This window comes from Gossypium arboreum, chromosome 11, assembly GCF_025698485.1.
Source record: "Gossypium arboreum isolate Shixiya-1 chromosome 11, ASM2569848v2, whole genome shotgun sequence".
NCBI classification, from domain to species: Eukaryota; Viridiplantae; Streptophyta; class Magnoliopsida; order Malvales; family Malvaceae; genus Gossypium; species Gossypium arboreum.
Genome location: NC_069080.1, coordinates 1,497,404 through 1,511,552, shown reverse-complemented (window position 1 = coordinate 1,511,552; position 14,149 = coordinate 1,497,404). Strand labels below are relative to the sequence as shown.

The window sequence follows — 14,149 nt, the reverse complement described above, 5'->3', positions numbered from 1 at the left end:
GTATATTTTAACAAAAAAAATCCAAATTTAATTTAGTTTAAACCTTAATTTATAAATTCAATTTTTATTTTAATTTAGTTTTACATAGTTTAATTAATTATTTAAATATCACGTAATTCAATTAATTGATTATATTTTTAATGTTATAATTAGTTGCTTCCTTTAAATTGAAGACGGATTTCTTTTAAACAATTTTAAGCATTTTATTTGTATGCAAATGGATTTTCATATGGTTTTACTACAGTGATTGGATAATAGTAAAATAAAATTAGCCTAATTGCTTGGAAGGGTAAAATAACATCTAGTCCCTGATTTGAAAACTTTTTTATATTGATTTTTGGTTTTTTTCAGTACAAATTAATTTTAGAATTTGATAATTTTTTCAATTTGGTCCATGAACTTGAATTTTGTCAAGGTATGATGATGTGGCACCTTGAGACTATGCCCCATCATCATCTATTTTTTTTTAAAAAAATAAAAATTTTAATAATTTTCAGGTAATATAATACAATTTCAGAATATTATATCGTCACTCTAGAATGGAATTCAAGTTTTGGAACTAAATTAAAAGAAATGCAAAACTTCGAAATTGATAAGGACATAAAACAAGTTTAGGGATCAAGATGATTGTTGAATTCTGAAACTAAAGGTCGCTTTTATCTCTTGCTTTAATGACAACAACTTGGGACCTAATAATAATGTTGTTAAAATGAATATATAAATTTAGATTAAATTTCAAATTTCAGTTTTTTAATATAGGGACTAAAGACATAATCAGAGCCAGTTTCATGCCAAATGCGTTCACCATATGAACCACCGACACCTCGGCTATAGTACTGGTCATACCGGACAACCTAGGTCCCGCCACGTGTACAGTTCAAAAAAAAAGAAACATCAATGGATCCAATTGTAGAAATAACCGCGTCCTTCACGGTTTCCATCGTCTGTTACTCGTCCCCACTATATCTCCAACACCCCTCCGCTATTACCCTATCGTACCCTATGAAACTGACCACACTGTTCTTCTCGATTAAGTCAAAGGTACAACCATTTAAATGAAAGTGATAATATAATTTTTAGCCCTGAACTTTTGATACTTGTATTTTTTTTGTCCATTTTAACACTTGAACTTGACAATTAGTCAATTAGGTCTATTTTGATCCTGAATTTGAAAAATATAAGAAAATTAATGATATGGCATTACTTGAAAATTTAAAATTTTATATAAATTTCCAAGTGATATGTGATACAATTTTATAGTGTCCCATTCAATGTTTTAATAATCGAATTTGTGGTTGAATAGGTCAGATCACTGATTCTTGATTCAACCAATTTGATTGTTGAAACAATAATAATTAAATAATTAATTAAAATTTTATCAAATTCTAAAAAAAATAGAATGTAAAAATTTATTAAACCGGTTCAACCTATTCAACGATCTATTTTTGTTTCGGTTTTTAATTTTTATCAATTTTAAGCAGTTTCCGAGTCTTTTTGTTTAATCCCTTTGTTCTAACTGTTATATCGATCAGTTCTCGGTCTGTTCAATTTGGTCTTATTCCAGTATCACTGGTTACATCATTACCAAAATCCAAGTCGAGGAACAAAAATGAATCTAATTATCACGTTTATAGACAAAAAAAGGTATAGATACTAAAATAAACTTAATTCTGAAATTAAGGGATCAATAATTATATTAACCTAAATGAAAATGCACCAAATACTAAAAAGTAAAGGGTGCAGTGGATTAAAACCCAATTTAATGCACTAAAATATGAACCCACACTGTGCAGAAAGGACTTATATATGGCTTCACACTTCGCAGCTTTACATTAAGTCTCCCATCGTCTCTCCCGAGAAGTAAACAAAAAAGGGAAGAATTTTGGTGACTGGTGATTCGTGAGTATTGTAAACAGCTGCAGCAGCAATGGAGCTGTTCTACTTCGTGGTGTTCGGGGCATTGGGAGCGGTGGTGGCAGCATTAGAGCTAAGCAAGAACAGCAAAGATCGAATCAACACATCCTCTGCTTTCAATTCCTTCAAGAACAATTATCTTGTCGTTTATTCTCTCATGATGGGTAACTAAGTTAACTCCCTTAACTTTATTATACCCAGATCTGATTTTCCGTTTCTGTCGTTTTAGATCTTTTTTTATATTAACTTGGATCTGATCTAATGCTGTCGATCTGGGTTTCGTAGTCTGAATCTGGGTTTTTTTTTTTGGGGGGGGGTGATATGATAATGTTTTTGTTTAAATGAAAATTTTGAAAAAAAATATAAAAGAACTTAATTAAAATTTTCAAAAAATTAGGGGGACCAAATTAAAAATTTCAAGGGAAAAATGAAAAGTTTCAAATTTGGGGGGCAAGGCCCCCTCTGTCTCCATTACGGTCTGCCAGTGGTTCTTTTGTTGTGTTGGAGATAAGTCGCTATTGCTGGGTTTCGTGGTTCTATTTGGTTGACGATGGTTTGTCCAATTTTGGTTTTGAGTTTAGTACCCACACGGCACCTTATATAATCAAACCCCGAGTCACAAATTCGATGAATCGTATTCATAATTAGCGGTTTATCTAGCTCTAAGTACTAGTCTTCAATGACATTGCTGTTCGATCCGTGTAATTCGCGATCTTAAACGCGTTACTTCTTCTGATTCTGTTTTGATAAATGGTTGTTTATGTGTAAATAGCTGGAGACTGGCTGCAGGGTCCGTATGTTTACTATCTTTACAGTACATATGGGTTCGGAAAAGGTGAAATTGGACAACTTTTTATTGCCGGTTTTGGGTCCTCTATGTTGTTCGGGACAATTGTCGGATCTTTAGCAGACAAACAGTAAGTTTTTTTTAGTTTGCATTCTGTAGCAGACATATATTTGTCTTAAGCTGACAATACTTACATTTGTTCAATTCAGGGGCCGAAGGAGGGCTTGTGTTACTTACTGCATAACTTACATGCTTAGTTGCATAACGAAACATTCTCCTCAATACAAAATTTTGATGGTAGGTCGGGTTCTGGGAGGTATCGCCACTTCTCTTCTCTTTTCGGCATTCGAGTCATGGCTTGTTGCAGAACATAATAAAGTGAGTCGTCGCTTCCTTGCTCTTTACTCTTCGATGCATATCAAGCTAGATTTACGATTTATGTTATTCTTGAGGAGTCTGTTTTTGCTTTGAATCTTTGCAGAGGGGCTTCGAGCAACAATGGTTATCTTTAACATTTTCAAAGGCAATATTTCTTGGTAATGGTCTTGTTGCCATTTTGGCTGGGTTGTTTGGAAACGTGCTCGTTGATTCATTATCCCTTGGACCTGTGGCTCCTTTTGATGCTGCTGCGATCTTTCTTGCCATTGGGATGGCCATTATTTTATCATCATGGACCGAAAATTTCGGAGATCCTTCAGAAAATAAGGACTTGCTGACCCAGTTCAGGGGCGCTGCTGTAGCAATAGCTTCGGGTAGAGTTCAATATTTACTTTAAAACTCGATCATTGATCGATTACCATCTCTGATGCCTCATGACTTTTTAACGGTCATCCTTATTTGTTTTCTTCCGTGTGTTGCAGATGAAAAAATTGCTTTGCTGGGTGCAATACAGTCTCTGTTCGAAGGTTCAATGTACACATTTGTGTTCCTTTGGACACCTGCTTTGAGCCCCAACGAAGAAGAGATCCCTCACGGTTTCATTTTCGCCACTTTCATGTTGGCTTCGATGTTGGGAAGCTCCCTTGCATCTCGTTTGATGGCTCGATCATCACCTAGGGTAGAAAGCTACATGCAAATCGTTTTTGTGATTTCCTCAGCCTCTCTCACGCTTCCGATTATAACCAATGTACGTTCCAACATCTCATACTCTCTCTTACTCGTTCTTTAACTGGGCTCCTAACTAGATGAATTTACAACAGTTCTTGGTAGCACCTTCGAAAGTGAAAGGCGGAAGCATCTCATTCGCAGGTTGTCTTCAACTTCTTGGTTTCTGTACTTTTGAAGCTTGCGTAGGGATATTCTGGCCATCCATTATGAAAATGAGATCCCAATACATCCCGGAGGAGGCTCGGAGCACCATCATGAACTTTTTCCGCATTCCTCTCAACATCTTCGTCTGCATTGTGCTATACAATGTATGTTAAACACTCAAATCACATACCATAAGACACATTATTAACTCCGTTGTTAATCCCGTTTTTGCCTCTGAAGGTCGACGCATTCCCCATCACCGTTATGTTCGGTATGTGCTCGATTTTTCTCCTTGTTGCATCCATCTTGCAAAGACGGCTGATGGCAATTTCAGACAAACCAAGTAACATACATTCTACCAAATCAAACATCTATCGTTTTTCTGGTCGCTCAATCCATCTCCGGTTTTCTAACAACATTTTTTCGGGTTTTTTTTCTTTCTTTATCAGAGATGGAAAATTGGACAGCAATGAAGGAAAGGGACCCTGAAGCTGAAGCATTAAATGATTGAAAAAGGCAACCAAGGATTGAATTGAAAGCAACAGCATAATTCATTGGGGTTATATTTTATGTTTGATTCTTACAGTAGTGAAAGTAAATGTGGGTTAAAACATAGGTTACTTTGAGTATTTATGATTCGTTTATGGGGCTGTCTGTTAATCAGCACCAATAGTTAACCCTTTTTTTTTTCTTCCTCTGTTAAAGTAGGGACACTATTATGAAATATCCCACCTTTTCTTTTTCCTTTTTTTATGAGAATTATTATTATTCTTTTCCAAAAACTGGGCTATAATTTGTATTAGTTTTTCCTCCATATAATATGTTTCTCTTTAGTGAATCGAATTGCTCAGATATATATATATTATGAAATTTTTATATTTAATTTAAATTTATAAAAGATATTATTTGTTTCTTAAAATCTTTTAAATAATTTTATTAAATAAATTGATATGATTTAAATAATCAAGGTATCGTGTAGATATGTACTTTTGTTTTATATTTAAATTATTTTTTAATAATAGATCAGTTCAATTATTTCAAAATTTTCTTAAGAGTTTACAATTTTAAATATAAATTGTAAATAATATATTTTCAATACAAACCATTTTTAAAAATACTTCCAAGGCACATATGCACTAATCTGAACCCTCGCTGGATTTTTTATTATTATTAAATAACAGTTATCTTCTACTATCTTCATACTAACTGCCAGATTAATTTATATTTAATCGAAAATATATTTTTCTACTCGTTGATGGTTATTGATCTACAGTACCGATTATCGAATCATGGCTTGCAACTCGTTAGCTGAATTTTTTATCCAAAAAAAATTAAAACTTTCAAATAATTCTGTTAGCTGAACTTTTTATCCAAAAAAAAATTAAAACTTTCAAATAATTTAATGAGTATTTTATAACTTTTTGAAGTTGGATGTCTAAAAATTAAATTTATTAATTATTTAATGACTTTAAGTGCAATTTACCCAAAAATCATTTCAGAAAATTTGCCAAAAAATTTAAAAAAGAAACAAAAATGGCCCCAACTATAAACATCCAAAAAAAAAATAATCTCTATTTTTCTCTTTCAAACAAAGCAAAGCCTTAGCTTGTTGCTCTCTGTTAGCTGATAAGCCTAAAATTTCAAGCCTTTCAATATTATTTTTTGAATTAAATTTAAAAAAAAATAGCAATGCTGGAACCATCCTCACAAACCCCTGATTACCTAATCTCACCCATAACACCGCCGGCACCACCATCACCGCCGCCGCCGCCCACAAAACCCAATCAGTTTCTATCCTTGATATCCAACAGACCATCCCTTAGAGTGACTTCAGAGTTCGACAGTGATAGCCGTGTGTTCTTTCACAAAGTGTCTTGTAAGTTGTTCGATGACCTTGCTAAGCTTAAACTATCCTTCGTTAATAACGTTAAACGTGAGATCTCGGAGCCTCTTTTGGCGTTAACTTCGAAGCATTTGTCTATTCACTATGATCCTGAGGAAAAAAATGCTCTTATCAAGACATCTTTTGATGTGGGTCCTAAATTGCAGTTCAAAGCTGCTCATGATGTTAAGGTTTGCCCCCTTTTTTTGCTTAGTTGCAGTGGTTGAAGTTTTTAGTGTTAATGAAAATATATGAACCCTACTTTGAGAGATTGTTTTGTTTGGTGAGTCATTAGGATGTAGATTCTTTTCAAAGGGAGTTTCAATTTTTTGTGTTTCAAAGAGGAAATTTTGAAAACCAGATTTGTTCTTGGGTGGGTAAAACTACCATGGAGGCCTAGGAGTTGATTACATTTTGTCCTTCTACTAAAAATGGGTAAATTCCATCTATTTATGGTCCTTTTATTAAAAATTACATCTGAGGTACATATTGCATGCCACGCTAGTTTAACAGTACGTTTAACAGTACAAACGGGATGAAATTTTTAATAAAAATGAGCAATTTACTTTTTAATCTAATATACAGAACTAATTTGCCCAATTTTTCAGTAGAGGGAGTAAAATGCAATCTAACTACCAGTACAGGGGCTTCCATGATACTTTTACCTTCTTGGGTGTTTTTTTTAATGAAATTGAAGACCCTATTGAATATTCTTTTTTGCTTTTGGAATTAGTATAAAAACCTGAAGAGGTGCTTTTGGGAATGGGAATATTTTATAGTTGATATTGAAGCCAAGCACTTTTATTCACAATGTTAAGTGAAGTGCTAAATGAATATTTCATTGATGCCATACATAGGGCGTATCTCTTTTAATCTCTTTCATATATTCTTTTTCAGGCAAAACGAGGCGAGGTTGCAATGATTGCGAATGTTGCTGATCCTGGTTATGCCGTTGAAGTGTCGTCTCCTGTTCCATATATTGGCTTGGTGAGTCCTATTTATCCATAGTGTCTTATTATTTCGGGAAAATTCTGATCTTTGCTGTTTCTGGGTGATAGTATGGTTGCGATTTTAGCTGCTTTTTGGGGTTGAAGAAGTATTTGGCAATTTTCAGGTTCTTGCTTGTAGGATGCATGTGGCATCATATTGTTGTAATTATCTAATTATCTGCATGCATTAGTCAACTGATCCTATGCTTCTTTGCTTCGCTTGAGACTGGACTGGCGATGGTGCTCTTGCGTTTTTATGCTTATATGTTATCACCTTCTCATATGCTTCTTTTTCCGATTTAATATACTTAAAACATGTTCCTAGCTCTTTTTTCTCTCTAATTGCCTCCGTTTCTATTGTGTTGCTTAAGCCGAAAGCAACAATTAGATTCCCTACCGGTGAAGTTACACTTGAGGAGAGAGAAGATGAAGAAGTGCCAAGCAAATTGTTGATAAATGGGATTCTTAAAGGTCCGATTTTGAATGGGGTCGGTGCAGCCCATTACACAGATGAAGAACTGAGACTAAGATACTCATATAAGGTGATTCTTTTTGTCAGTTTTATGTTCATTTACTTACTGATTGATAAGCTATTGTGGCTTGTACATGAGTTACTCCTGGCATTTTTCTCGTTGTTCAACGTTTACACTATAGCTGATGGATCACCCCCTATGTAGGAAAAAGCTGGGTTGTGGGTAAACGCTATGGATATGTGATTTTTCACTGCTTTTGAGTGTTTCATTTTCGTAATGTTTTTTGAATTGTAGGATGAATCACTGTCATTTATTCCAAGCATTTCACTGCCATCGAATGCTGTTTCATTTGCATTCAAGCGACGTTTCAGTCCATCTGATAAGTTGAGGTTAGAACTCCTTCTAGTATCTCTATGTCAAATATCGAAATCTCTTTTGGAATTAAAGGTCCATACTGGCTATCATTACTACTGCATGAGACATAGAGAGCTATTCCTGCAATATCTAATTTATTTATCTGCAGCTACTGGTACAATTTTGACTCGAACTGTTGGAGTGCTGTTTACAAGCACACATATGACAAAGACTTCAAATTCAAAGCTGGCTATGATTCAGAGGTTCGTCTCGGCTGGGCTTCTCTATGGGTAAGTTCTTGCATTTGTTTTAACTTGGTTGAGGCCAGCATTGTAAGGTTGAGGTTCTGATGACGATAATTACAGGTCGGAGAAGAAAACGGAAAGGCAAAGACAGCCCCGATGAAGATGAAAGTCCAGTTTATGCTCCAGGTACCACAAGATGGCATTAAATCATCGGCATTAATGTTTCGTGTTAAAAAGAGGTGGGATATATTGTAGTTTCATACATACTCTTTTTAAATGACATGGTTTTTAGAACACTTTGTAACGATGATGCTAATTGCTATATAATGACGATATTGCATCACTGGGTTAATCAAGTTACTCTTTGAATAATTTCTTCTTATCTATGTTACTTTTAACCCTTTATTATTTTTTGAATCTATGTATTTAGACATGGGCCCATGTCTGTCTATTTGATGGATCAAATTAATTTGAATTTGATCATTTCGGGTTTCATAATGGGGACCAAACAATGCTTGGTTTCCATCAGTTGTCATCAGTGAACCTAGCCGTGTTGAATACACATACTATTTGATATTCACACTCGAGTCTGAATAAAAAGAAACTCGAATTTGGGTGCTTGAACACACCTGCCGTTTTGGCCTTTTTTTTCGCCTCCCTTTTGGCAAAATAATCTTTGGGTGGCACTTTTTTGCCGTCGGCTTTCCCACCTCGCTTGAGGGTGATGGTTGAGCTTTCTCAAAGCGTTAAAGACTCGTATGTTCAAGTCTGAGACTGCTTGTTTTTCTCGAGCCAATGCAAGCTCGCTTCTCGAGTTTGTTTAGTCTACACCAGATATCTGGTGGTTATTTTCCACGATACGTATAGCTTAGAGCGCTTAAGTTCCATTTCGGTCTCTGATTGTAAAGCTTGAATGTTCGAAAAAAGAAACTCGAATTTAACATAAAGAACAAAGTTTATATTATAAACAAGTATTTAAACATGGGGTAATAAATGTGGAAAACTAAGAGATTGATGAACAGTTGTAGGGATTCAATAGTAACACAAATATTAAGTAACAGGGCAACCATCAGCAATAACGCCTTTAGCAGTTGGACAAGCAGCAAGAGGACACCCTTCTCCATCATTTCCCCACCAGCTGACGCCGATTTCCTTTGACTGCAGTGTAAGAAACAATAAGACTGTCATAAAAGCGGTTCCAGCATCAAGACCTCCTGAGAGGACGTAATTGTAACGTTTCCACCATTCTGGTCTGTATTTGAAAACAACAAATCCGGAAAGGAAGCCGACGAGAAGCCAACTCGTGAAGTTTACTGCACTAGCTGGAGGCATCATAGACGTTGCGCCTAAGAGAACCGGCATGTGGATGAGGCGGATCCATTCTTTATCTGGGAATACTTTGTGTGCCAGCCATACTAGGAAAGGAGCTAGAGCTCCACCGAGAAAGAACCAATTGACATCCCCGTACTCGCCTTCTGTTCCAAATATTCTACGAGGTCCGACAAGTCCCCATATAACGGATGCGTCAAAAAACACGCGGTCCATTGGACAAGTCCATGGGCTGTCATGTGGTAACAAGGAGGTATCACAAAGATTGGGAATCTCTTCCATTAGCCACCATGCTGTTATGGTGTATACAAAGACTGCAACAAGTGTTCCAACCATCTGCAAATACCAAATTTGTTAGATATTCAACGATATATCAGTGATTTTCAGGATTGTAGATTGAAAACTGACCTGTGCTGTGAACATCGATCGAGGTGGAATCTTCATGTAATGGCCAAGTTTGAAGTCTGAAACGAAGGTTAGAGCTTGAACCATGCTTATATATCCATACACCTTGAAGCACATATTAGCAACAGGGTGCTCCGGATACATATATCCAATCACATATTCGGTAATAATGTTCAAACCTGGAGCCTACGGATGCCAAGGATAAACAAACCGAAGAGTCAATTTCAGATACAATCGAAGTAACATATCGATGCAGAGAGAAAATTAGCTTTCTTCTTACCTGATTTGTGGTAGCAGCTATGATACCAATAGGAAGGGTGAAGAATAAAGCAATGGCACAAGCTAATAATACACCCCACCAAGGCAATTGAAGTGACTCATTATAGTACTCACAAGTGAATAGTATAAGGGCGAGATTCAACACAAGGATCATGGTAAACCACCACGTTGGGACGGATTTGTACTTCTTCATAAGCCTTGTGTGAATATCGATCTTATTATTACCTCCGAAAGCGCTTTTGGTTTGTTGCCATAGTTCTCTGCATATTGGAACAGGGGAAAAATAGGAGATAAGATATATATATATATATATATTATTTTGTTATATGTTACTTTTTAAAGCCAAGAGCTTACTTTCCATCAAATAGCAGGACATGGAAAAGTGTTGCAGTTAGGGTAGCAAAACCGAGACCGTAAGTCATAGCAAAGAAAGCACTGAGATGCACTCGACCATTTTGTCCGTAAACCTCCTTGTCTAGGTGAAAGGATGGATTAACGATGCTCAATATGTCGTACGATTCTCCGTTCGACTTGAAAAGTTCACTAGAATAAATAGGGAAGGTTTTGGCTTTGTAGACATCAAACCAGTATGTGAGTGGCGTCATGACATACATCACAAGAAAGAAACCGACAGCGATATTGGCAGTAGCAAACCACGGACTAGCGAGAGGACTCCCTAGGTATGAGGAAATCGTAGCCCAATCTATGCCGAAAGAACCGATTCCAAGGCCATTCAAGCCTGAGCCGAGTTGTTGGACTAAAACTGACTTGGGAGCTAACCAACAAACCCAGGAGAAAGATGTCAATGTAGTGAAAAGATAACCAGGGAGGACGTAGTATGCAAAGCTGCAAATCAAGACTAGCAGAAAGAATTGGTTCAGAGTCGTCCCGCCTTTCGGCCTTTCTTCTTTATCGTGCAAAGCCCTGCGGTTATGATGGATACACAAAATACGTAAGCAAACATCGGCAGACAGATACAATATTACTCGAAAACAAATACCTGAACAAGGAAACCATGACCAAATTAGATGGCCACCACATTTCCCCTGGTTCAACCAGATATTTCCTGAAAATCCCAGCCCAACCAAACCCCAAAACCTGTAATGAAACACAACAAGAGCAACACTTTATCGTATAAGATACCATGTAAGTACGCATATTCAGACATAGGTACGGGGATATGAACACGACCCTTCGAATTACCACTACACAAGCATATGAACATGTACAATATCAATCATATAAGATGCATATTCCGACATAGGTGCAGGATATGAACATGACACTTGGAATTACTTGCCACACACGCATATTAATGGGAAAAAAAGCCAAGAAAAAAAAACCTGGGTTGTGATCATAACAAGTAAAGCAGGTAGAAATGTGAGCTTCCTCTTATAATAAAGCTTAACAGCACTCAAAATATGAGTAGCATAAACAGATCCAGCACCAGAATTTGCAAAAATAGTAATCAAAACATGCTCCTTCATATTGAATGGACCAGGGTTCATTGAGAACTCCAATCTAGTATTCTCGAAGAACACACAATGCGGCAATGTTTTGGCCATGAGATGGCCGAGTGGCACGACGGCAATCATGGCGGAAATGGAGGAAATAGTCAACGGCATCTTTCTATACCAAAAGAACTGGTTAACAAATGAAAGAACAATGCATGAACTAAGACCCAAAACCCACATCCTAAATGTCACTGCAGGCAAAGTGGGATCATCAGTTTTGGGCACTGTTATTTCAACTTGTTTAACAGGGCATTCTTCTTCTTCTTCGACCTTGTGCTGTAACTCCATGGCTTCCATTTCAGATATTTCCCCCTTTTTCTTCACTAAATCACCAGAAAAAACTGATGGGAATCTTTTAAAATATTCAAAAGGTTCTTAGGGGCAAAAACATGTACGCACAGACGTAATGTGAAATCAATAAAAGAAAGGGGAGATTGTTAAAGAAAAATGGGAACAGTGATACAGTTGGGTAGGGTATGTTCCATAAATATTTTTGGTTTGGGTTTTATTTCATAAAGGCATTGAGCATTCTCCATTGAAGCTAGTGGAAGAGCTAATATATAGTAAGTCAAGTAGGCCACGTTCCTTGGTTTTAGCAAGTTGAAAGAGAGTGTCAGCGAGGAAGGTATGTACTAGGTGTACGATGGTTAAAATTTTTCACAGTCCCTGTATTTTTTTTACATTTAAAATTTAATCCTTCTACGGTTTAAAATTCAAATTTAAGATTTGGATTGTTAAAATATTTAAAAAAGTGTTAAAATGTGTAATAAATCCCTGCACTCTTCAAAAATTTGAAATTTAGTCATTATACTTTTATTTCCAAAATTTTAGTCTTTTACTTTTCAAATACCAAAATTTAGGTTTAATTGTTAGTATTGTCAATATTTTTGTTAAATTTATTTCAAAATATCACACCAATAAATTAAAAATAAATTTTAATAGTATTAATAGTTGGAATTGAATTTTAAAATTTAAAAATAAAAAATTAAACCCTAGAAATAAAAGTATAAGGACTAAATTTCAAATTTTAAAATATATAAGAACTTATGATATATTTAAACCTAAAAATATTCATTTGGTAACCATATAATAAAAAACATAAATTTAACAGAAAAATTTAAACGGTGCTAATAATTGAATTTATAGTTTTAAATTTAAAAACTAGAGGGTTTAAATTTTAAATGTAGAAAGAATACAGGGCTTAAAGCCTATTTTAACCATAAATATATATATATATATATGATAAGATTGAAAAAGAAAATCCAGGAAATTTAATCTAATAAGGAAAAAAAAAAGCCTGAAAAGCTGTTAATAAAAGAGAATCAATTGGAATCTTATGATTTAAAAAAGCCAAAAAATAAGAATAAATTTCGGCGACTCTTTACTCCTGTCCAACAAATCGTACCGCAATTAAATGCTAATTTTTAATATTATTATTTTTTAAAAAAATAAAATTTAAATAGGAACATTATTGGATCATGGTCATCTGTTGAATATTTGAAAAAAAAAAGATATACTGTTTGATATACATAATCTTTCCTTTTTAATTTTTAATTTTGTTATGAGATTATCATAAAACTAGGAAATAAATTTTAAACAATATCCAAAAAAAATTTGTCTGGTAAACTTTGAATTGATTTGCAATTTAAATAATTTTTATTATATAGATGGAATATTGATAACTTTTATTAACGAGATTTATTATTATTATTTTCATTTGAGAACTTTTAATTTAATTTTACGTTTTTATTTGACTTGGATTTTAGTATTTATATCGAATCATAATAATAATAAAAATCTTATTTTAGGGTTTATAATTAATTTGAGCCGTTAATATCAAATTCATTAGAGGAAATAAATGATTGTGTAAAATTAAATAGAATAAAAATTTCCTTTTGGCAAAAATCAGGTTGGTAAACTTTCATGTACAGTAACCCAAAACTGGAAACAATTTCCACTAAGAAATGACAGAAAACAAAATCCCAAAATTAGAAATTTAAATGCCAAAAAAAGGGGTTTGGATAACAAGATTCCTCACGCCCCTTTAACAGGAAATGACATAATTTTCAAAAAAAGGAAAGGTACTTGTTAACAAATTAATCATGTGAACCATAATGTCAGACATATAACCTCGGTTTAGCATTACTTTTAGAATGTTCAAACTTCAATTAAAAGTGAATTAACTGACTAAATCGATCTAATTCGATTAATCGATTGGTTAATTAATCTAGTTCGATCAAATGTCGATTAAAAGTGTTTTAAAATTTTAATTAACAGTTAATTCGGTTCAAAATAGAATAATTAACCGAATTAACTAGACTTAACAAATAATATTACATATAATTTGTATTAGACTATTACTAGTTCGATTAATTTGGTTAATCCAATCAAATGAACATTATAAATTTATTTTGTATATGTTTTATACTTGTTTTAACAAAAAATATATATATAAATTTCGATTAATTCGGTTCACCAACCGAGTTAATCGAAATATTTCAATTCGGTTAAATTATTTTGAAAAAAATTCAGTTCAGTTAATTCGGTTAAGATTTATTTGATTCGGTTAACCGTTTGAATACTTCTAATTGCTTCTCATAAGCACTTTTGAGATAATATTACTACTAAACAAGATATTGATAAAAGTGTTTTGGGGACAAAAAATGTTTTGGAAAAATACTTTTTTAGCCAAAAGCAAAAACAGAAAATTTTTACTTTACTCAAAAG

General features: G+C 34.2%; 3 protein-coding genes across 3 annotated transcripts; 2 read left to right on the top strand and 1 right to left on the bottom strand.

The window, feature by feature from the left end:
* Positions 1-1,754: 1,754 nt before the first annotated feature.
* Positions 1,755-4,790, top strand: LOC108457431 (uncharacterized). The gene is made up of 8 exons (XM_017756490.2): positions 1,755-2,078; positions 2,687-2,831; positions 2,911-3,079; positions 3,183-3,453; positions 3,562-3,827; positions 3,901-4,116; positions 4,193-4,295; positions 4,402-4,790. Exons 1-8 carry the CDS (start codon positions 1,928-1,930, stop codon positions 4,461-4,463), a joined length of 1,383 nt encoding a protein of 460 aa, XP_017611979.1. The 5' UTR covers positions 1,755-1,927; the 3' UTR covers positions 4,464-4,790.
* A 686-nt stretch (positions 4,791-5,476) lies between these two features.
* LOC108454531 (outer envelope pore protein 37, chloroplastic) lies at positions 5,477-8,267 on the top strand. The gene is made up of 6 exons (XM_017753025.2): positions 5,477-6,025; positions 6,732-6,821; positions 7,195-7,365; positions 7,591-7,685; positions 7,820-7,940; positions 8,016-8,267. Exons 1-6 carry the CDS (start codon positions 5,642-5,644, stop codon positions 8,148-8,150), a joined length of 996 nt encoding a protein of 331 aa, XP_017608514.1. The 5' UTR covers positions 5,477-5,641; the 3' UTR covers positions 8,151-8,267.
* Positions 8,268-8,831: 564 nt separating this feature from the next.
* Positions 8,832-11,951, bottom strand: LOC108454727 (oligopeptide transporter 6). Its single transcript, XM_017753277.2, has 6 exons — positions 11,252-11,951; positions 10,909-11,006; positions 10,263-10,832; positions 9,910-10,168; positions 9,633-9,815; positions 8,832-9,560 (listed from the first exon to the last, which is right to left on the bottom strand). The coding sequence occupies exons 1-6, from the start codon at positions 11,717-11,719 to the stop codon at positions 8,946-8,948; spliced, it is 2,193 nt and encodes a 730-aa protein (XP_017608766.1). The 5' UTR covers positions 11,720-11,951; the 3' UTR covers positions 8,832-8,945.
* Positions 11,952-14,149: the final 2,198 nt, after the last annotated feature.

Coding starts and splice junctions, on each gene's coding strand:
- LOC108457431 (XM_017756490.2), top strand. CDS start 1,928: ATGGAGCTGTTCTACTTCGTGGTGTTCGGGGCATTGGGAGCGGTGGTG. Junction 3,454..3,561: donor TGCTGTAGCAATAGCTTCGG/GTAGAGTTCAAT, acceptor CGTGTGTTGCAG/ATGAAAAAATTGCTTTGCTG. Junction 4,117..4,192: donor TCTGCATTGTGCTATACAAT/GTATGTTAAACA, acceptor TTGCCTCTGAAG/GTCGACGCATTCCCCATCAC.
- LOC108454531 (XM_017753025.2), top strand. CDS start 5,642: ATGCTGGAACCATCCTCACAAACCCCTGATTACCTAATCTCACCCATA. Junction 6,822..7,194: donor CTGTTCCATATATTGGCTTG/GTGAGTCCTATT, acceptor GTGTTGCTTAAG/CCGAAAGCAACAATTAGATT. Junction 7,686..7,819: donor AGTCCATCTGATAAGTTGAG/GTTAGAACTCCT, acceptor ATTTATCTGCAG/CTACTGGTACAATTTTGACT.
- LOC108454727 (XM_017753277.2), bottom strand. CDS start 11,719: ATGGAAGCCATGGAGTTACAGCACAAGGTCGAAGAAGAAGAAGAATGC. Junction 11,007..11,251: donor TTGTTATGATCACAACCCAG/GTTTTTTTTTCT, acceptor GTTTCATTACAG/GTTTTGGGGTTTGGTTGGGC. Junction 10,169..10,262: donor GTCCTGCTATTTGATGGAAA/GTAAGCTCTTGG, acceptor TCCAATATGCAG/AGAACTATGGCAACAAACCA.